General features: G+C 40.4%; 1 protein-coding gene across 7 annotated transcripts in view; it reads left to right on the top strand.

Annotated features, from left to right (window-relative positions):
* The first annotated feature begins 365 nt into the window (after positions 1–365).
* The window catches only part of Mtdh (metadherin), a 50,863-nt gene continuing 27,627 nt past the window's right edge, over positions 366–23,601 (top strand). For all 7 annotated transcript variants that reach the window (XM_076555935.1, XM_015996391.2, XM_076555939.1 and 4 more), the window contains exons 1-2: positions 366–743; positions 13,751–13,852. In XM_076555935.1, coding sequence (XP_076412050.1) covers positions 366–743; positions 13,751–13,852 — 480 coding nt within the window. The remainder of the gene's footprint in view (positions 744–13,750; positions 13,853–23,601) is intronic.

Here is a 23,601-nt window from a genome sequence, read left to right as displayed (position 1 = left end):
TGACTCGCGCCGGCCTCCGCGCGCGGCGTGTGTCGCGGCCGGAGCCGCCATTGTTCCGCCGGGGGAGGACAGAGGGGCCTGGCGCTGGCGCCCCGACGCCGCTTAGCGGCCGCCTCTGGAGACACTCTGTCCCCGCCGCCCCCTGTCCTCCTGGCGGCGGCGGCGGCGGCGTGAGGCCGGCTGCGGGGACTGGGAGCCCCTCGGCCCTCCCCGCGGCGGCGGCCGCCAATCCCCCGCCCCGGCGTGAGGGGCGGCCGCGATGCGCTCGGCCTGAGGTGTCGCGGCCCCCGTCGCCTCCCACGGCTCTTGCAGCGGCGTCCGTGCGCCCCGGCGTCATCCCGCGAGTGCCTCTGACGGGAGGGAAGATGGCTGCACGGAGCTGGCAGGACGAGCTGGCCCAGCAGGCCGAGGAGGGCTCGGCCCGGCTGCGGGAGTTGCTCTCGGTCGGCCTAGGTTTCCTGCGCACCGAACTGGGCCTCGACCTGGGGCTGGAGCCGAAGCGGTACCCGGGCTGGGTGATCCTGGTGGGCACCGGCGCGCTCGGGCTGCTGCTGCTCTTCCTGCTGGGCTACGGCTGGGCCGCGGCTTGCGCCGGCGCCCGCAAGAAGCGGAGGAGCCCGCCTCGCAAGCGGGAGGAGGCGGCCGCGTCGGCCCCGGCCCCCGAAGACCCAGCGCAGCTGAAGACTCTCAGAAGCGACGAGCAAAAGAAGAAGAACCGGAAGAAGCTGCCAGAAAAGCCCAAAGTGAGTAGGGACGAGGAGCCGGGTGGGCAAGGGAGGCCAGAGCGGTTAAGCGAGAGCAGAGGACCAAGTGGCAGGTGAACTCGTTCCTTGAGCAGGGGATAGTCGGGAAGTGTAAGAATCCGTAGGAAAGTCGAGTTTCCTGGATGGAAATTAACTCCAGGGATAGGAATAGCAGTGCCCAAACTTGAAGCCTTCATCTGGGAACCTTGGCCGCACCAACTGCATGCCCTTCCTAGAGGCCTATAGAAGCAGGCTGCATGTGGAGCTGAGTGGAACCTGAGGCTGACGTTGGGAAGTTCTGGAAAGACTGCCTGGGAGAGAGATGTCTATCTCTGGCCACGTTGAGACTTGAGACCGTAGCTAGTGGAGGATATATGGTGACCTAAACACTCTGGCTTAAAGAGGATTAACAGTGTCCAGATCTAGACATACTTCCACCTTAGTTGGACATGTTAAAGGGAAGTGGTTGCGCTGTCTTGATTTGGTGGGGGTGGAGGGGCTGGCACAGGAGCTGAGCACGAGGGATCTGGCTATCTAATATTCCTTTGAGATATATGACCTCCTGAGCAAAAGCTAAGGCGAGTTCAGCAAAGTAGTCTGTAGTACAGTCCTGAGTGGAGGCTTTTTTTTTAATGAAGTAAAAGGGGGTGAACGATTAGAAAGCTGAAGTTGAGAGAGGGCCCCAGTTCCTGGACCAGGTGTGAAAATGCAAAAGCTAACCTATTTTTATCAAGCCTTAGTGTTTTACTAATGTATTCTGTGTTGCCATTTCTCCATCATACACATAATTTTTATATTAATTTGTTGGAGAGATCTTGTGCCATGGCACGCATGCGGAAGTCAGTCCTGTTGGAGTCGGTTCTCTCCTTCCACCACGTGGGTCCTGGGGACTGAACTCTAGTAGGCAGGATTGGTGGCTAGTGCCTTTACCTACTCAACTGTTTTACTAGCCGGTTTTACATTGGGGCGGGGGGGGGGGGGGGGGGGGCTGTGTTTCCGAGATAGGGTTTCTCTGTGTAACTGCTCTAGCTGGCCTTGAACTCGCAGAGATCCGCCTGCCTCTGCCTCCCCGGTGCTGGAATCAAAGAAAGGTGTGCGTCACCACTCCTACCTGGTTTTACCTATTCTTAAAATACTTTACAGTTGAGAATATAAAAAATGTACAACATGAGAAAGATCTGTTAGCAGCGTGTAGTGGCTCATGTGATTAATCCCAGCGCAGGGGCAGGCAGGGACAGGCCGATCTCTGAGTTTGAGGCCAGCCTGATCTACATAGTATATTGAGTTACAGGACAGCCTGAGCTACATAAAGAAACCCTGTGTCAAAAAAAAAAAAAAAAAAAAAAAAAAAAAAAAAAAAAAAAAAAAAAAAGAGAAAGAGAGAAGAGGAAGAAGAAGAACAATGAACGAAATACTTCCTGTTTTTTATATTATCTGAATGTAACCCTTAACCTTTTTAGAACAATTCAGTAAGCCAGTACCAGGTTCTTACCATGTAGAGGTGCACTCTGATATGCTTGATGAGCGGTGCAAGGTGTGCACAGAGGAGTTAGTCAATCGTGGTCGCTAGTGTGGGAGACAGATTCATAAATAGCGTATACATGGGCTCTCGGTTGCAAAATAGAGTGTGAACACACGTTGTTGTGATTTGGACGGTAGAGACTAATTCCAGTTTGAGAAATTTAGGAAAGTTAATTCAGGAAGCTGGGTTTCACTTCAAAAAAGAATATTGTTAGTAACAATACAAAAAAGACTGACAGCTCATCTCATAAGTATTCATGTTTTGCTTGGAAGTAAAAAAATAGGATAGGAAAGAAACGTAGAAGAGTATCTGTGTAATAATACTTCCTTAGGTTCAGAGAAAACAACCCGCATAGACTATGCATAATTAAAAGTTCAGAAAACAGCATTAAGGGTTAAGTAATGTTCTGATGAAAGTAGAACATTTGGCTTCAGAGTAAAGGTGATCTTGAAACAAACCACATACATTAATCCTAAGGCCTGTGTGGATTGTGGCAGGTAGAAATTTTCAAAGCCTCTTTAGAACGTTTAGAATTTCAGATGGACTTGAGTTGAGAGACAGGTGCTCCAAGAGTCCATTTGAACTGCATCATGACACCAGATGACTCATCTGAAGGAGGAACACACTTCTGTGAAAAATGTACATCTTACTTGAGATTTGGCCCATCCTCCTTTTCATTTGTTTGTTTCTGTTTTTTTTGTTTTGGTTTTTCGAGACAGGGTTTCTTTGTGTAGCTTTGCTCCTTTCCTGGATCTTGCTCTGTAGGCCAGGCTGGCCTTGAACTCACAAAGATCCGCCTGCCTCTGCCTCTGAATTCTGGGATTAAAGGCATCCTCCTTTTTATTTGTGTTAAGGAAGGGGAAATGGATAATAAGTCTACTGAGATCTTTGAGGAGTTGGATCATTGAATGTGAATTGGGTGAAATGGGTAACTATTGAAGAAGTTATGCCCTTAAAACTTGACTACAACTCAGAAATATATTTTACATTCCAGCACAGGCACAAACTTACTTTTCTTTAAGCAGTTTGTGACCCACAAAATTGGCTTTTTGTTTGATTATAAGGCCTGACACCGCCCCTGCCCTCTCCTTAAAAAATATTGCTTTTTAGGGCTAAGTATTAACTTCATTACTTCCTGTTCATTATATTCCTTGTACTGTGCTACGTTTTTACTTAGGGGAGGAAAAAAACAAGGCCTAGTTATAAGTTGAAAGCAGGAAAAATGAGTGTTTTATGTCATACTATGAAGGGGACACAAAAGTAAAAAGCTCTGACTTCTCAGGGAGCTTTATGCTCGTTAATGGAAGATGTCTGTACATATCCACTCCTCGTGTGTGCTCTGCTTTCATGGATTAAACCAACTAAAGATCAAAATTTATTTTTAGGGACTGGTGATGTTGCTAAGTTGGTAGAGTGCTTACTTGGCATGCATGAATCCCTGGAATCAGTGGCCAGACCTGCATAAACTGGGGTCTTGGCATATGCCTATAATCCCAACATTCAAAGTAGAGACAGGAGAATTAGACTTTCAAGGTCATCTCCTACAATTTAAGGAGCTTAAGGCCATCCTGAGACAAATGAGGCCACTCCCCTCTCTGGAAAAAAAAATGAGTTTTTTAAAAACTGCAGCTGTACTAAATTAGATAGAGACTTTTTCCTTGTCATTTTTTTCTTAACCTATACTGTATAACAACTGTGTGCATAATATTTACTTTGAACTAAGTATTATTAATCTAAAGATGATTTCAAGTGTATGGGGATGTGTGTGGGTGACATACCAATATAGCATTTTATTTTATAAGCTACTTGGCATCTGTAGATTTTGGTATTCTTGAGAGTTCTGGAATCCCTCCCCAGTGGATACTGAGGGACTTTATCAAAACATTAACAGTACAGCCCCACTTTGTTCCCAGGGGCCACCAAATGCCTGATCACAGTGGTTGATTTTAAAGTAAGAGGGTGAATCGAATTAATGGAAAAGCCTGAGAGATGATGGCAAAAGCTGGATGGCAACAGTCTGTTAGCCTAGGAGGAAACAGGGAGCCCTAAATTTGAGTAAAGCATTTAACCTAATCTGTTTGACTTAGTGTGTGTCTAAATTGAAGATCTTAGCTAAAACACTAAAGGGTCTCCCTTCCTGGTATTTGGCAGTAGTCAGTTTGAATACTTCTTACCACTTGTAGGTTCCTGAGCCGTATCTCAGACCTTTATTTAGTTCTAACTTGAGAACAGGATCCAGAGAATCTGCCTTCTTGTACCTGACTGTTCAAGCTGAACTTGGAACTCCTGGGCTCAAGTGGTCTTCAATCTCTGTCCGAGTTTCTGGCACTGCAGATGTGCCCCACTGCCTGGCTTTTTATTTGTATCCATAACATTAATTTGAAAATCACTCAGTGGAATAGAGCTATAAAGTTTATAAGCTTTTTTTTTTTTTTTTTTTTGGTTTTTCAAGACAGGGTTTCTCTGTGTAGCTTATAGGTGTGCGCCACCACCACCCGGCCTATAAGAACTTTTGTTTCTCTTCTTTTTGTTTCTTTACTTGATTTAGAGACAAGGTCTCACTGAGTAGCTCTGGCTGTCCTGCCTCAAATTCAGAAGTCCACGTGACTCTTACTCTGGAAGGCGGGATTAAAAGTGTGCACCACTGTATCTAGCTGACCTTTTTTTTAAGCTAGTTAGAGTGCCACATATTTGTATGTAATGTCAGTATTGAGGCTGGAGAATTAGCTGAGATTAAGGCTCGCCTGGTCTACATGCTGAAGTCCAGGCCATTTTGGACTATGGTGTGAGACAAGAAACAGTAAAGCTCTTTCTAGCCAGGCAGTAGTGCACCTAGGATGCACGCAGAGCCAAGGGTCTTGAGTTTGAGGTCACTCTCAGCTGTACAGCAAGACTGTCCGAAAGAATCTTTTTAGTTGAATCACTTATTCAGGTGGCTTCTGTGGTATAAACTGTTTCCTGAGCATTCTATATTTCAGGATATTTTACCTACATATAATTTTACTTTTATTGTTTCATTCCATTATTTAGTTTTCTCTTAAGTCATGCAATCCCTATTTTCAGAGTGACTTGTTTGTGTGAATGTATGCATGTGTGAGTGTAGAAGCTAGAATCAATGTTGGATATGATATCTTCTTCAATCAGTCTCCTCTTTCTTTCTGTCCTAAACATTTTATTATGTGTTTGAGTGTTTTGCCTGCACAGGTGTGCACACATTGACACAGAGGAGAGCAATGAGTCCCTTGGAACTGGAGTTAACAGATGGCTGTGAGCCATCATATTGGGTACTGGGAATTGAACCCCACTAGAGGAGCAGCAAGACTCTAAACTGCTCCTTCAGCACCCCCCCCCTTCTTTTTCTTAATAAGTTAATTTTCTTTTCTTTTTTTTTTATTTACTGGAGCTGAGGACCGAACCTAGGACCTTACGCTTGCTAGGCAAGCGTTCTACCACTGAGCTAAATCCTCAACCTCTTATTTTCATTTTTATACAATATATTTTGATCAATCCTTGCCCTTTCCAACCTCTTAGGTCCTACCCACCCAACTTCATATTCTCTTTCATTCTCTGTGCTCTCAAAAACAAAATAAGCCAGGCAGTGGTGGCGGGGTGGTGCACACCTTTAATCCCAGCACTCAGGAGGCAGAGGCAGGCAGACCTCTTGATCTCTGGATTTCAAGGCCAGCCTGGTCTACAGAGCGAGTTCCAGGCCAGCCAGGTCTATACAGAGAAGCCCTGTCTCAAAACAAAAAACAAAGAACAAAACAAAAACAGTAAGACATACCCACATACATACATACATATATACATACATACATACCAAAACAAAAGGTGCACGAAAAACCATGAGTCTGTTTTGTGCTGACCAACTACTCCTGAGCATGGAACCCGCCTTGGAATGTGGTTATTATACCTGGTAACACTCCACTGGAGAAAACTTTTATTTCTTACTATATTATTTTTTGCTTATTCTTTGAAACCTTCACATATGTATACAATGTATTTTGATTATACCCATACCTACTACTCTGATTCCCTCTAAGATGCCCCCAACCTCACATATGCTCTTTTTTTTTTTTTTTTTTCAGTGACCCATTGAGTCCAATTAGTGCTACTTTTATGTACAAAGGTACCAGGGTATGGAGCCATCCCATCCATCTTAATTTAGGTAACCTACTAGTGGACACACCCCAAGGCAAAATGACTCCTCTCCCAGCTGCTGTCAACTATTAATAACTGCTTAGCTTAGAATGATTCCTTGTGAATTTCTGCCCCATCCATGAGGGACTTTTGACTAGCTTGATCTTGGCAGCTGTTGGGCAGGTAACACAATTGCTGTTTGTTTTTGAGTACAGTAGCCATGTTGTGTCCAAAAGATGGCATTTCCAAGTGCTCATCCTCCAGCTCTTACGTTCTTTCCTCCCCATCTTCCACAGTGTTCTCTGAGCCTTGCGGGCATGGGGGTGGATGATATAGATATCCCATTTGGAGTTGAACATTCCTGTTGTTGTAATTGGTCATGAGTCACTTCATTAACTACTGCCCACTGCAGAAAGCTTCTGGCCAAGGTTGAGAGCAACACTGATCTATGGGCATAAACATACATTTTTAGAAAAGCAGTTTGGATATCATGTTCATTTAAGCACAGTAACAATAGTAGCTAGCCCCCCAGCGCCCCCTGCTGCCAGGGTTTTAACTAAATTGTCTTACTGGTTTTATGTTTTGATTTTCTTTGTTGTTTTTTTTTAATATTTATTTATTTATTATGTATACAGGAGAGGATGCCAGATCTCATTACAGATGGGTGTGAGTCACCATGTGGGTGCTGGGAATTGAACTCAGGACCTCTGGAAGAACAGTCGGTGCTCTTAACCTCTGAGCCATCTCTCCAGCCCTGTTTTGTTTTTAAGAGAGAGAGAAAAGGAGAAAGAACATGGGTTGTTTGGGTAGGGAGGTGGGGAGTATCTGGGAGGTTGGAAAGGGCAGGGAATGTGATCATTTTCCAGCTGTGGGCTTGGGATCAGGTTTAAAAAACCAAGCGTAAATTCTCCCCAATTGTTACCCCTTACCAATCATTCCACAGGGGCACCAATTAGCACACATTGCCTGGCAGGTGGGTATCGTAGCATGAAGGGTAGGTTGCTAGGTAAGATCATTGATATTTTTCCTCTCCCAGGGCTCTACACAGCACCTTTCACATTATAGAAAGCTAGTCAATGGGGAAATTCCCCAGATCGATATATGCCTGTCTTATGATATACCACAGGAACGTACCTGATTTCATGTGATTTTTCCATGTTCTGTAACCAGTGTTCCGCCTTGTTTTTTGAAACAGGGTCTCTCACTGAAAATGGAGCTTATCAGTTGACTAGCCTAGTTGGCCAGCAAGTTTCAGGGATCCCAGCCTGTCCGCACCCCAGTGTAGGAGTGACAGATACAAGTGGCTTTTATGTGGGCGCTAGGGAGCTGAACTCCTGTCCTCACGCCTTTATGGCTGGTACTTTAACAAGTGAGCCGTCTAACCAACACCCCAAGACTTAAAACTTTGTTTTTATTTGTAGAGTGGCTATATTGAGTCTTTTAAAAGATTTTTTTTTTCAACCTGTGTATTTTTAATATATCAGTTCGATTTTTATCCTCTGATAAAACCTTGCTTTTAGGTGTGAATTGCGGGTGCTCTATCTCCAAACCTGAGAGGAGGGGCATTTTTTTCTTTCCTTCATTCTTTTTCTCTTCTATTGGCATTTTTAAAAATCATCTTTTATGTGTTTTCCATCATGCTCCAGGTCAGTTCAGGTTTTAAATTTGATCTTTTAAATCTGAGTAATGATTTAGAAGATTGTAGGATTTTAGGTGAGTGATCTTTAACAGTTGTCACTTTGAGTTTCAGTTAGAAGCACATAAGAATTAACTTCAAAGAAAACTCAATTTAACTTTATTTAATATAGTTAACATTGCATAATTATTTAATATGCATTAACATTGAAGTCATAGCTGATGGTACTGGAATTTATTTCTGAATGAAGTTTGTCTAATATAAAGTTCAGTTGTGACCTTTTATAAATCACTTGTGAAGGCTAGTCCCACAGCATTTCCTCCTTTCTGTCTAATCAAAAAGGAAGGTTTTAACTTTAACATAGTAAAATTACATATAACAAAACAATTATCAAGCAAGAATTATAGTTACAATATTAAAGAAGATATCCTATCTGTCTTATATTTGTGAGTCTAAGGTTTTATATCTAACCCATCTTTTATCATAACTGAGGAAATTATAACTATAGTCTTCAACCACATCAAAGACCTCAGAAGGATATAATACTAACTGAGAAATGGGAGAAGAATGTAAGCAACTTTCAGGAGTCTTGTAGGATAGACAGAGACAGCTGGCAGCCTGGACAGTCATCTAAAGTTTTCTTGTAAAGTTGGGGCATCTGTCTTCAGCCCACAGGGCTAGAGTCTCTCAGTCATTTTGTGTGTGTGTGTGTGTGTGTGTGTGTGTGTGTGTGTAGTTACTTTTTTCAGCGTCCTGTAGAATGTCTGGCAGTTTCTTCTGCGAAGCAGGAACCTGAAGGACCATTTTGTCAAGCAGTTTAGTGGTTACCTTGGTCTTGTATGTCTAGTTGATCAAGCAGTTCAGGCAAGAACAGTTTCTTGCCCAAATGGCTATTTTTGTCAAGAATAAGATAAACTCCATATAGAGTGTCTTTGCCCATCCTTTTTTCTGAAGTAAATCCTGTGCTGCCAGGAGCAGACATGTCTCACTGTCCAGAAAGTTTAAATTAAAAAAAATTTTAAATGTCATATTCTGTAGGTCTTTGAAGTATTTGAAGATTACTTATCTATCTGAAATATATCTATATATACTTAGAAGACTTAACTAACATGGCCACAAGTATGATTATCATAGATGACTATTAATTTATTTTTTAATTATCCATTACAATTTTAAATGAGTTGTACAAACATGATACCTTAAGCAAGAATAGAAATATACACACAGTATAACAAAATTAACTTTAAATTTGTATCAGTAAACTAAAATTTATACCAATGTAAAACATTTTAAGCAAAGTTGTTGTTCTTTAAAATAGGTTCAGCAAGCCTATACTATTTTTAGCCCTGGAGAAAAAATGTTTACCTATTAGTTGTAATTTGTTGACTTCTGAAAGAATTTATGTCTGGAGCATTGGGTCTGTTGCATGTCCAGGACCTTTTGACTACCAGGTCTTAACTTATAACTTATTTTGAGATTGCTAGTATAAAAATGACCATAAGTCATTGTATTATCGAGTACTTGAATATGAGGTTAGGGCACATGGGCATCATGCCTTTGAAGAGGAAGGGACAATAGAAGTGAAGAAACTGTTTCTTGAACAGGTATGTTTTCATGTGCTCCCGTTTGATATATTCTAACAAGAGCCCTGGAAGATAGGTACACAGTTTCCCATACTGACACATCATGAAATTAAGGGTGAAGTCAAGAAAATTGCTTTAAAAATCAGTGATTGGGACTCATAAGAAAGCTCAGTGGATAAAAGTGCTTGCTGCTAACCCAGTGAGCTTTGCTCAGTTGCCAGAATCTGCACAGTATAAGTAGAGAACCAGTATAAGTAGAGAACAAGAAGTTGTCCTCTAACATCTACATGCACTCTGTGGCACAAATGTGAAAATTTTTTAAGTCACAGGGATTAACTGTAGCTGTTGCATCTTGTCCTAGTTAAGGTTTCTATTGCTATGAAGAGACATCATGACCACGGCAACACTTACAAGGAAAACAATTAATGGGGTGGCTTACAGTTCAGAGGTTTAGTCCATTGTCATCATGGTGTGACATGGTGGCATATAGGAAGACATGGTAAAGATTTTTCAGTTACATAGGAAAGTGGGGCAGGCTAAGTGCAATGGCACATGGCCTTTAATCCTAGCCCTCCAGAGGCTAGAGGCCAACCTGGTCTGTATAGCAAGAGCCAGCAAGAGCTCCTTGCTGTATGAGACCTTTTCTTGTGGGAAGGATAAGTAGAGGAAGAGGAAGGAAGGAAAGGTCAACCACAGGAAATGAGACCAGTTAAGTTTGGCTAGAGATGACAGTTAATATGAACTGAAAATAGTCTATGATAGTTGGATGTGGTGGCTTTTCCATATAGGCTTAGCTTCTTGGGAGGCTGAAGCAGGAAGTTTGCTTAAACCCAAGAGTTTGAGGCCAATTTGAACAACTCAATGAGATATTGTTTCCATTTTAAAAGAAAAGGGAGGGCCAGGCAGTTGTGGCACATACCTTTAATCCCAGCACTTGGGAGACAGGGACAAGCTGATCTCTGTGAGTTTGATGCCAGCCTGGTTTACAGAGGGAGTTCCAGGATAGCCAGGGCTACACAGAGAAAGCCTATGTCAAAAAACTGAAAAGTAAGAAGGAAGGAAGGCAGAAAAAGGAGGTCAAACTAGTAGCACACTCTTGAAATCCCACACCTCAAAAGATGAGTGAGAAAAATAGTGAGTTTGAGGCTAGCCTGGGCAACATAGCAAGATTTCACCTCAAAAACAAAAGACAAGAATTAAAAGAACTAGTATATGAGAATAGCAAGTAAGACTGAGGTTGGGAAGTAAAACCAGCTGGTTCTGAGTACCTGATGTGGAAGTCTCTAAGTCTCATTTACCTTCTGAAATTTCTTACCTTTAACCAAAGAGCAGTCAAAACAGCACAGAAGAAAGAAAACCAGATCAAGAGTGAGGAAACCTGGTTTGGCTTTCACTGTCCTATTTTAACAGGCTGCTTAAGATCCAGCAGATTAAATGTTGATTAATTAGACATTTATGCAGCTAAGAAAACAGCTTTTGTTTTGACTTCCTGCCACAAATCTTTGGAAAACTTACAAATTGAGTTTTAAAATGAAAATGGTCTCTCTTCCCAGCTTCATTAGCTTGATATTTTTAAACATTTATTTGTATTTTATGTGTATGAGTTTTACATGTGTACATGCAGGTCCATCATGTGTGTATCTGTGTCTGAGTCTGTGTCTGTCTGTCTGGAAGGACGGACGAGGGTATCAGATTCCCTGGAAGTGGAGTTATGGTTGTAAGCCATGTGTGTGATGGAAACCAAACCTCAGTTCTCTGCAAGAGCAGCAAATGTTCTTAACCACTGAGCCATCTCTCCAGCTCCTGTTTGATTTTTGGTTTTTCAAGACAGGATTTTTTTGTGTAGTCCTGGCTGGACTTGAACTCAGAGATCCACCTGCCTGTGCCACCACTGCACAGCTTGCTGCTTGATTATTTGTAAAAATGCATGTAAAATCACTTTATAGACACTTAAAATTTTTAAATCGATTTTTTTCATATGATATATTCTGATTCTGATTTCCCCTCTCTCAACTCCTCCCAGACCCCCCCCCCCCACACACACACACACACTTCCCCAGCAACCCAGATCCACACCTTTCCCCCTCCTCTTTCATTAGAATATAGACAGGCATCTTTTTTTTTTTTTTTTTTTTTTTTTGGTTTTTCGAGACAGGGTTTCTCTGTGTAGCTTTGCGCCTTTCCTGGGACTCACTTGGTAGTCCAGGCTGGCCTCGAACTCACAGAGATCCACCTGGCTCTGCCTCCCGAGTGCTGGGATTAAAGGCGTGCGCCACCACCGCCCGGCAACAGGCATCTTTTAAAAAAGAAAAAAGGAGGGGTTGGGGATTTTAGCTCAGTGGTAGAGTGCTTGCCTAGCAAGCACAAGGCCCTGGGTTTGGTCCTCAGCTCTGAAGAAAAAAAAAGACAAAATGAAAAAGAAAAAAGGAAAAAAATTGGAAAGGTAAATTCATAGCAAGCCAGAATAGGACTAAACAAATGGAGTGGGGTGAAGAGCCAAAGAAACATAATAAGAAACACATATAGTTTCAACAGTCTTTTTTCCCCTAGTACAGAGCTGCACCATAATGGGCAGTTTGAGGAAAGTCTTATATGCAGATATTAGAAGCAAAGATTTTGAAACTAGTACATTAATTTACTGACGTTAATGTGTCAAATATGAGAGGAAAGGGTAAGTGAGAAGTGATGGGATTCAGAAAAAAGGGTAGATGGATAACATAGGCCTCTTTTATCAAACCCCTCAGTCTACCTGTTTCTTTCTGTTAGTGGAGTGAAAACAGTAGGAACAGTCGTGATTACAAAGTGGACTTGGGGATCACTTTGATTCTGCCCACAAACACCTAATGTGGGCTCTTTAGAAATGTTAGGAAAACTGAAGTAACTGTTTTGTGTGTTTGTGATTGTGGCAGTGGGTTGTAAAACTAAAAGCAACACCTAGGGTCTTCTAGCATGTATTCATCTGTATATCATCTTTGGCTGCTTTTTTGCTGCTATGGAAGATTTCAGTAAAGACTATTATGGCCCATAAATCCTAAAATGTTTTCTATCTGGCCTGCTACAGAAAAGGTTTGCTGAGGAGGTGGACAAACAGACCACTGTTTAAGAACATGTACCACTCTTGCATTTGGATCCCAGCATCCACATCAAGTAGGTTACAACCAGCTGTAACTCAAGCTCCAGAAGGTCTGACATCCTCTTCTGGCCCCCACACTCACATGCACAGTTACACACGTACACATAATTTTAAAAAAAGAAAGAGAAACTTTTTTTTTTTTTTAAAAGTTTACTGACTCGCCGGGCGGTGGTGGCGCACGCCTTTAATCCCAGCACTCGGGAGGCAGAGGCAGGCGGATCTCTGTGAGTTCGAGGCCAGCCTGGGCTACCAAGTGAGTTCCAGGAAAAGGCGCAAAGCTACACAGAGAAACCCTGTCTCGAAAAACCAAAAAAAAAAAAAAAAAAAAAAAAAAAAGTTTACTGACTCTTGAATAGAGCCAAACTCATCTTCTGTGGTACAGAAATAAAATCCAGAGATGGTGAGATGTTCTCAGATTACTCAGCTAATGGTCATCACAAAGTAAATACACTTCAGAGCACCTTGTTCCATTTCTTTTATTAGAGAAACTAATACCTGTGTGTGATCAGGAAATTTGTGTATGGAATTTTGTTATGAGTTCAATATAGTGGGAGAGATGGCTCAGTGGTTAAGAGCACTGGCTGCTCTTGGAGAAGACCTGGGTTCAATTTCCAGCACCCACAGAAGGGCTCACAGCCACATTTAGCTCCTGACCTCCACAGGGAACACACACACACACACACACACACACACACACACACACACACACACACACACGGCCAAAATGTAAGGCAAAACACTCATACAATAATAAAAATAAAGATATATTTTTTAAGTTAATTCATTATATCACAAAACATTCTTTCTTTTTCTTTTCTTTTTTTTTTTTTTTAAGTCCATTGAGATTTAGATAATATGACTATACAAAAAGAGCCTTGTTAGTTTGGGTCAGAGAAGAACTTGATTGTTGTATGTGTTATTTCTCAGGTAAAAATCTTTGGTCTGGCCAGCTAGCCAGTTTGATGATATGGTGTTTTCTTGTTACCTCTGCAGCCAAATGGACGTACTGTTGAGGTAGCTGAGGATGAAGTTGTTAGAACTCCCCGAAGTATAACAGCAAAGCAGCCACCAGAGACAGACAAGAAAAATGAAAAGGTAAGCTTGGGAACATATGACATTGTATGCAAAGTTTTTTATAAAGAGAGGGACATAAAAAAGTGATGCTTTCGTGTTAAGATTTTTTGTGATAGGACTGTGTGTCTTCCATTTAAGGAAAGCCCAAAATCTAAAATCATACTGGATAAGTGTTAAGGTTACAAAGTCTTTTTTAAAAGAAGACTATGTTACCAAATATTTTTAAATATTATAGTGGTATTAGTAAATTTCATTATGCCAGAAGTAATTTATGACTTGAGTATTTTTTTGTTTGAGTGAGTTCTGGCTTTATAGGTTATTTCTTATACAAAAATAGAATCATGTTACTCATGTTGATATTGTACCTTGTAATAAAAAAAAATGCTTAGCAAAACTGTCAGATAATATTGTTTAAGTAGATTTCCATTGTTAGGAAAATTGAATCATCTACCTATTAAGCAGTTAACTTTATTTATAAATAAAAGAATTCTATATACTAAGGTCATTTAAAAGGTTTGGGAATAAGGGCTGACAGCATGACTAAGCAGGTAAAGGCATTTGTCACCATACCTGAAGACCTAAGTTCTATCCCCAGAATCACCATGATAGCAGAAAAGAAGTGACTCCTCTAAATTGTCCTCTGACTTCCACAAGTACATGCGTGGGTGTAGACCAGAGGAAGGTATTGGATCCCCCTGGAGCTGGAGTTACAAAGGGTTGTGAGCTGCCCATTGTGTGTGCTGGGAACTAAGTCAGATCCTCTGGAAAAGTAACTATTGCTCTTATCCACTGAGCTGTCTACAGCCCTAAGAAGCATGGTTTTTGTGCAGGGAGTAATTGTTTCTCAAGTTATAATATTGGCTACATTTCTTGTCATTTGAGTAAGCCTTATCTAGAAAAGGGAAAAAAACATATACATACATATATATTTTATTTATAAAGTGCTAGAGTGAGCTTAAGTGTATAAAGCAGATTAAACAGCCTGCCATAGTTTTCTAGGTTGTTTGCTTTTTTGTTTTTTAATATATTTTAATGTCTCTGTTTTTATAGCCCAGGCTAGCTTCAAACTTAAAATCCTCCTGCCTCCACCTTCATAATGCTGGGATTACAGCTGCATGCCACCACATCTAGTAGTTTTTTAGATCTTTGTTTTGATATGGAGGCCAGTCAGTGCCTCATTGATGTTTCTAGTAGAGATCATATAGGGCTATTAGCCAGGCACTGTGCTAATAATTATTGAAGGGGTAGAGAAATAATAATGTTTTTACCCTCAGAAAGATTACAGTATCTAGGTAAGGAAAGGCAAACAGAAGCTATCTGGTATAATAGGGTATTTGGTGCTAGGTATTCAGTGGAGAAAGGGAATCCTACTTGGGTAGCCAGAAAAGACTGATTTGCTGGGCATGGTAGTACTGCACGCCTTTAATCTAGCACTCTAGGCCAAGGCAGGTAGATCTCTGTGAGTTCAAGGCCAGCCTAATCTACATAGTGAGTTCCAGACCAGCCGGGGCTACATAGTGAGACCCCCTGTCTCAAAAAAAAAAAAGAAAGAAAGAAAAAGAAAAGAAAATACTGTCTTAAAGATGGGTGGTATTTCAGTAACTGGAAAGAGGAAATCAGTTTTACAGGGGGAGAATCAAATGAACATGGATGTTATTCAAATGAACATATTCAGACACACTTAAGGGAGAAAGCCTTAAAGACGTTTGAGGGATCAAGCAAGATTAGAAGGGCATATGTTTTTTGTTTGTTTGTTTGTTTGTTTGTTTGGGTTTTGTTTTGTTTTGTTTTTTTTGGGTTTTGTTTTTGATTTTTCGAGACAGGGTTTCTCTGTGTAGTTTTGCGCCTTTCCTGGGACTCACTTGGTAGCCCAGGCTGGCCTTGAACTCACAGAGATCCGCCAGGCTCTGCCTCCCGAGTGCTGGGATTAAAGGCGTGCGCCACCACCGCCCGGCTTTGTTTGTTTTTTTAATTGATGTATATGTAGAACCAGGTAAATTCGTGTGTCGGCAGCATTTATGATTAATGAATCCATTTTGCATCTAGGATTATAAAGTTCTAAACTAAAGAGGGAAATCTGAAAATTGCTAATTAGAAAACCAGTAATAAACAAAATGGATAAAAGTTGGTTACTATTAGATTGTTAAAAGTCAATTGTATCCACAGAAATCCTAGTATCATTCATTATAAGAACTAGTAGTATTTAGAGAGAGCGAAATATTTTCACATCACTTCATCCTAACAAGCCCTTTTTTTACCATGTTGATGTTTGCACTGGTGCTGCCAAAGCAGTGGGTGAAATTGCTGGCTCTTCACCGGGATTCAGGACAGCAGCACTGAACTGCTTGCTGCTCTTCGTCTTTACGACTGTCAGCTCCATTTTAGAAGAAGTTTGCTAGTTTCACTTGAATGCTTTATCAAGAATAATTGTTAGTCTTAATTCTTACTATGCATTTGTTAGCTTTACATACATATATAGACACAGTATCCTGTCTGCAAGCATGCCTGCAGGCCAGAAGTGGGCACCAGATCTCATTACAGACGGCTGTGAGCCACCACATGGTTGCTGGGAATAGAACTCAGGACCTCTGGAAGAGCTGCCTCCAGCCCCCTTAATCTGTATTATTTGTTACCACATTTATTTTGTGGATGTACATATGTGGGCACACATGTGGTCAGGATAATTTGCAAGGGAGGAATCCATTCTCTTGCTCTGCCTTGTGGGTTCTAGGGATTGAACTGAGGTTGTCAGACTTGGCAGCAAGTACCTTTACCCGATGAGCCATCTTGCCAGCCCTAAATCTTAAAGTTCTTGATTTTTAACTATTCTGCATGGTGAAATGTGACTGTATAAAGGTATACTGCATGCATACTGAGGAACGATTATCTTAAGGAAAAAACACTTGTGCAATGAGCTGTACAAGTTGTTCTGTTTTCCTTTGAAATATTGATTGATACACCGCATTGGCTTTTCAGACTTGGGTATCCTACTTGGGTAGGCATTTTCTCAGGAATAAACAAAATGATCCCATCACGTCAAGGAAAACAAGGGTGTGTTTATTCCCAACGATAAAAGGACTTTGTTGCCAAATAAAAATTAGAAATTTGAAAGATTTAGATTCACTGCCATGACATTAACTTACAGTACTTAAAGAATTTACGATGACATCACTTGTGGTGTTATAAATATGACTTTTTTAAAAAAGAGTCCAAAATGGTGAATATGGTGGTTTGAATGTAATTGGCTCCCATAGGTTGGTTCATAGAGAGTGGCACTATTAGGAGGTGGCCTTGTTGGAGGAAGTGTGTCACTTTGAGCATAGGCTTTGAGGTCTCATATGCTCAAGCTACACCCAGTGTGGGACACAGTTCACTTCCTGTTGCCTACTAATCAAGATGAAGAACTCAGCTCCTTCTCCAGCACCGTGTCTGCCTATATGGCACCCGCCACAATGATAGTGGAATAAACCTGAACTCTAAGCTAGCCCATTTAAATGTTTCCTTTATAAGAATTGCCATGATTGTGGTGTCTCTTCACAGCAATAGAAACCCTAACTAACTAAGACAGTGGAACATATTTTTCATGCCAGAATTTGGGAATTGGAAGCAGGAGAATCAGAAATTCAAGGGCAATTTCACCTGAGCTAAGTAACTAGTTCAATTTGAGGCTACCTTAAGCTTTATGAGACCCTGTCTTGGGGGCGGAAAAAAAACCTATGATGGAATATCTTAACATTAAATAAAATTTGTAGCTGGGTAGTAGTGGCGCACGCCTTTAATCCCAGCACTTGGGAGGCAGAGCCAAGTGGATCTCTGTGAGTTCGAGGCCAGCCTGGTCTACAGAGCGAGATCCAGGACAGGCACCAAAACTACACAGAGAAACCCTGTCTTGAAAAACTAAAACAAAAAAACAACAACAAAAAAAAAAAATTGTGTAACTTAACCAGTATTTTGTAGTTGACCAACACTTATATATTACGAAGTAATATATAGGCCAGATATGGTAGTGTAAACCTTTGCTGGGCAGTGGTGGCACACGTCTTTAATCCCAGCACTCGGGAGGCAGAGGCAGGCCGATCTCCATGAAGGCCAGCCTGGGTTACAGAGCGAGTTCCAAGAAAAGGACCAAAGCTACGCAGAGAAACCCTGTCTCCAAAAAAAAAAAGCACCATTTGTAATAGCCAGAACCTGGAATCAACCTAGATGCCCATTAACTGAAGAATGGATGAAGAAAATGTGGTACCTATATACAATGGAGTACTACACAGCATAGACAAATCGATGGAACTAGAAAATATCATCCTGAGTGAGGTTACCCAAACCCAGAAAGACAAACATGGTATGTACTCACTCATAAATGGATACTAGATATAAAGCAAAGAACAATCAGTCTGCAACCCACAGTACCAGAGAGGCTATATAGCAGGGGGGGCCCTAGGATGACTGTGGCTTATAATAAGTTTTGGTTTTACTCAATTACTGGGCAAGCCTCAATGAAATATTTCACTATCGCTATTAGGATAAGAATTTATACTGTATCAAGCTGATAATAGAAAAAATAAAAATAAAAAAATAAATCTCACATCTTAATAATTATTATTTCTCTTTTTCCTTCCAATCATTTCTAACCGTGGAAACTTATCTAATGGAATGCCAAGGGAGGATACTCAAAGTTGTTTGAAGAGAGAAAAATTCCCCTCTGTTCTCCATTGGATATATCTCTGTGTGGGCCAGGGGTATAGCTCAGTGGTAGATCATTTGCCTATCATGCACAGGACCCTGGGTTTAACCCCCAAAACCACAAAATAAAACTTAACACACATATTTATGAACATCTCTGGATTTTCTTCATGTGCCACAATCAAAACAACTTATCTCAAGAAGTTGGACAAAGAAGTAGATAGTTAATTAAAGATATTTGAAATATATATAATGCTGTTCTCACCAACGTGTCATTTTGTTTTGAAAAATATTATGTAGATATAGTTATGTATGTAGATAGTTGTGATTATTTTTAAATACATTAGCATAATTAAATAAGTAATACCTTAGTGTCTAAGAGTATTCTCTGACCAAGAGGTTTGAAAACTGTCACCAAACAAAATAATTCCAAAGCAGCATACATTGAAATAAGCATCAACTAGAAAAACTTGTAACAATGCTGAATGCAGAGTGCTTACTTGCTTATATTTGTGGTTTTCCTTGTATAATGCATCTTAGAAATTATAGTTTAAGCCAGAGCTTTACAAGTCATAGCTGTTTTTCAAATGTATACACACTTTAAGTTAAGTGAGTTTACCTGGATTTACAATTGAATGTTCAAACTACTTGTTTGCATATTTTAGTTATCTCCTAAGGAAATTTTTGAAATTCCCCAAATTTGCCTCATACCCATTATCTCTTAAGAAATTATTCACACACGAGGGAGGGAGGGAAGGAGTGTGTGTGTGTGTGTGTGTGTGTGTGTGTGTGTGTGTGTGTGTAAGTAAATAAATATCTCACATATATATAAATTTTTGCTTGCTTTGTGTTTGGGGGACGTGATCTTACTCTATAGACCAGTTGTTCTGGGACTCATTGTATAGACCAGGCAACCTCAAGCTTAGAGAATTCTGCCTGCTTCTTTTTGCCTTTGGAGTACTAGAATTAAAGGCTTGCCCAACTTTATATGTATATTTAATGGGTTTAGAAATTTATCAAAGCCTTTTCATGGTCTAAGTCTAAAAGAATGGAGGTATTTCAGTATAGAAATATCAAGTCACAAGCCAGACAGAGGTGGTATATGCCTTTAAACCCAGAACTTGGGAGGCAGAGGCAGGTGGATCTCTCTGAGTTTGAGGACAGTCTACAAAGTAAGTCCAGGATAGCCAGGACTATATGAAGAAACCCTGTCTTAAAAAGAAAAAAAAGAAGAAAGAAAGGAAAAAGAAGTACCAAGTCATAAGCCACAGAAAAGCTATTGCTTAGGTGTCTATCGTTCATTTAACTCATTCTCTTGGGAGTGATAGAGCATGTGTATAAATGTATGTGTATTTATGTGGACACATTTCTTTCAGTGGTACTAATATAGTCAGTGTTTTTTTCTATCTGTTTTGTATATATGAAATGAGAAAAAACAAATGGGAAATTTAAGCAGGAGACAGTAAGAAAATGCCTACATGGCATATTGATTTTTTAGGATCCATCTGATAATTAAGTATCTGTTTCAGAGACTGTTGGAAGTGCTTGGTTCGTCTACCATCTGAGCCTCTGCTCATTTCTGCTGTTAGGATGAGTTCTTCAAGTGCACATTTCTTCATCATGTATGTGAGTGCTGGCAGTAGAACACTGAAAGCAGACGTTTTGTTGAATATAATGAAATCTCTTATTCAAGAAGTTGTGTTGAGGCCGGGCAGTGGTGGTGCACACTTTTAATTCCAGCACTTAGGAAGCAGAGGCAGGCAGATCTCTGGACAGCCAAGGCCACACAGAGAAGCCCTCCCTTAAAAACCAAAAAAATGTGTTGCTAGAAAAACTGACTACTTGCACACAGAAAGTTAAAGCAACATTAGAAATCGTGGGTGCCAGGCTTTTTCTTTTGAGCCACCCACCAGCTCCCAAATCATGACACAGACTTAATTAGTTTTGAGTGCTCAGCCTAAGGCCTGTTTCTGGCTAGCCTTTTTAAACTTAAATTAATCTGTTTCTCTTTATCTACCTTTTGCCTTGGGGCTTATTACCTTTTACTGCTTCTCTATGTCTAGTTGGCTGGTGTCTGCCTGGCTTCTTGCCCTGGGCATGTCCCTCATTCCCTCTTCCTCCTTCTTGTTCTCATTCTTTTCAAGCCTAGATTTCTCCTATTCATCCTTTCTCTGCCTAGCTATTGGCCATTCAGCTCTTTATTAGACCAATCAGGTGTCTTAGACAGGCAAGGTGAAACATGCAAATAATCTTTACATAATTAAACACATATCCTTACATCATTAAGCAAATGCAGCATAAACAAAAGTAACACACCTTTACACAGTTAAAGTAATATTCTGCAGCATCAACAAATGTAACGCATCTTTACCTAGTTAAATAATATTCTATAGCAGATGGCCAAGTTTGTGAGTTTTAAATACTTACAGATAGATTATTTTATATATTCAGAAAAGAATAAAGGTCCTGAATCCAATCCTCAGCACAGGTGATGGGTTGGAGGCTGAGGGAGAATATGACTGTGGTGGGAGATGTAATGGGAATGGAGCAAATGAAGTGGAAATTGAGCTGTCCAAAAGTTAGTAGTACATTGAACATCACGAGACAAAAACAGTCACCCTAACACTAGCTTTAACACTTTGTTGAGATTCATGCAGCTTAGACAAAGACAAGAATGTTTGTAAAAATAAGTCTTACAGCCAGATGTTTGTATGTGTGAATAAAAGAATAGAAATGCAGTTAAAATCTCTACAAAAGGCCTTTTATATATTATACAAGGAAGCTGGATTTTGCAGGTGTTTGCATGCATGTATGTGTGAGTACATGTATTCTTGCCTGTGTGAACATGTATGGAGACCAGAGGTTGATATTAGGATGTCTTGTTTGATCACTTTTCTCACTGTTATTTTTTTTTAGGTATTTATGTATATTGCATATTTGCTTTCATGAGTTTATGTGCACCATGTGCATGCAGAAATCCCGAGGATGCCAGAAGAGGGTGTCAGATCCTCTGGAACTGGAGTTCAAGGAAGTTGTGAGCCTCCATGTGGATTCTGGAACCAAAATCCAGATCCACTGCAAGACTAGCAAGTACTCTTAACCACTGAATCACCTCTCTGGCCACTCCACTGTATTTTTTGATGCAAGGTCTCATTAAAACTGGAGCTTTCTGTTTGGCTAGATTGGCTGGGTAGCCAGCTCTTGAGATCTGCCACATGCCATTGCACTCAGCTTTACCTAGGTGCTGGAAGTCTGGACTCGGGACCTCATGCTTGCATAGCAGGCACTTTACCCACTGAACTCTGACCCAAGCACCACATCTGTAGGTTTTTTAGAAATGAAGGTGAATGCTCTAGTATAGATTTGCTGGGAGATAAGCATTTAGAAAGTAGCCCCTACTCTTGAATCTGTAAACAAGTAGGTCGGCCTCTTCCTTCTGTTGGTTTGTTATGTTTTGTTATCTCTTAAAAGCCTGTTCTTTTCTAATGAGAGACAAAGGGAATGGATCTGTATGGGAGGGGAAATGAGGAGAAACTTGGAGGAGTAAAGGGAGAGGAAACTAATCAGGATATATTGTATGAAAAAAGAATATTTTCAATAAAAGGGAAAAGGTAGGCCTTGACAATGTGAATTTCTCCTAATATTTGTTACTTGTGTATTTCACCCATTAGATTTTGGCACAGCTGATGTCCACTGAAATCTTTATTCAGTTCTCTAAGCTTCCAAAATAACATGTGACACTTAGCAAATAGCTTATAAATCTTGGTTGTGTGGAGACTATTCAAGAAAAGGCCGGTAGTTTTTTGTTTGCTTGTTTTTACAATATTTGTACTTATTTGTGGAATTCAATAATATGATCCAATACACATATGTAGTTGTCAAATCAGAATAATCAGCATCTTCCATCTTTTCAAGTATTAGCATTTCTGTCTAGTAAGAACCTTCAATCTTTTCCAAAAGTTGTTTTGAAATATATAATTAATTGTTGTGGACTATAGTTACCCTTCTGTACCAGAGAACATTAGAGCTATTGTCCCCCAATTCTGTGTGCCTGCTATTCACACTCTTATCATCTCTCCTTACCCTTCGTAGCCTGTAGTGACCTCTATTCTAATTTATATTTCCATGTTACCAACTTTTAAAATATCACAGTGAGTGAAAGCATGTAGTAGTAGTATCTCCTTAAAAGAATGATTTCACTTCCTTGGATATATATCTGATCAGAGTGTTGCTGAGGATTGGATTTGGGACCTTTATTGTTTTCTGAATATGTAAAATAGTCTATCTGTAAGTATTTAAAACTCACAAACTCGACCATCTGTTGTAGAATATTATTTTAACTAGGTAAATATACGTTGCATTGTTGTGGACCCTCCATAATGTTTTTGGTACTGGCTGTATCAGTCTACTTGACTAGCTAATCTCAATAAGTAGCTAAATGAGTGACTACAAAGTATGTTTAACCAGCCATTTAAGGCTGGTGTGGTAGTTGCACAACTGTAATCCTAGTGTGCCTGTGCTGTAATCCCAGTTCTCTGGAGGAAGAGGCAAGAGGCTTAGGAATTTGAAGTCATCCTCAGCTATATTTGAGGTCAGCCTGGGATAAAGGAGAGCTTATCTCAAATAAAACCACGTACCAAAACCTTACTATGATTGTTAATGTTTCTTTTCTGGAGACACCTATCTAAATGCAGAAATCATGTGGAGCTTTTTGACAAGCCTTTGAAAGAACAATATAAAATCAGCAGGAAGGAATTGGAAGACTATTCCAGAATTTGTATCTTGTGTTGCTACTTTTATCTCTATTAAATTGTTAAACATACACAGTCTGAAATGTTTTTTGCACATTGCTTTGAAACTGACCAAATTCTCTGCTTTATACAATTGATATGTTGGTTTGTTGTACATAGGGTTTGCCAGCAGTGCACCTTTATGAAATCAAATCATATTTGGTACATAATTTTCTTCTGAAAATGGCAGTGGGCTTTAATTTTATTGCTTCTAGAGCCCCATGTTACAGTATTTTACTTATACTATAGTATAGAACACATTATGTGTAAGAGCATAATGTGGTTTTGGAGCCAAGCAGA

This window comes from Peromyscus maniculatus, chromosome 20, assembly GCF_049852395.1.
Source record: "Peromyscus maniculatus bairdii isolate BWxNUB_F1_BW_parent chromosome 20, HU_Pman_BW_mat_3.1, whole genome shotgun sequence".
Lineage (NCBI taxonomy): Eukaryota > Metazoa > Chordata > Mammalia > Rodentia > Cricetidae > Peromyscus > Peromyscus maniculatus.
Note: the sequence above shows the minus strand (reverse complement) of the source record. Positions and strands in the feature narration are given on the sequence as shown.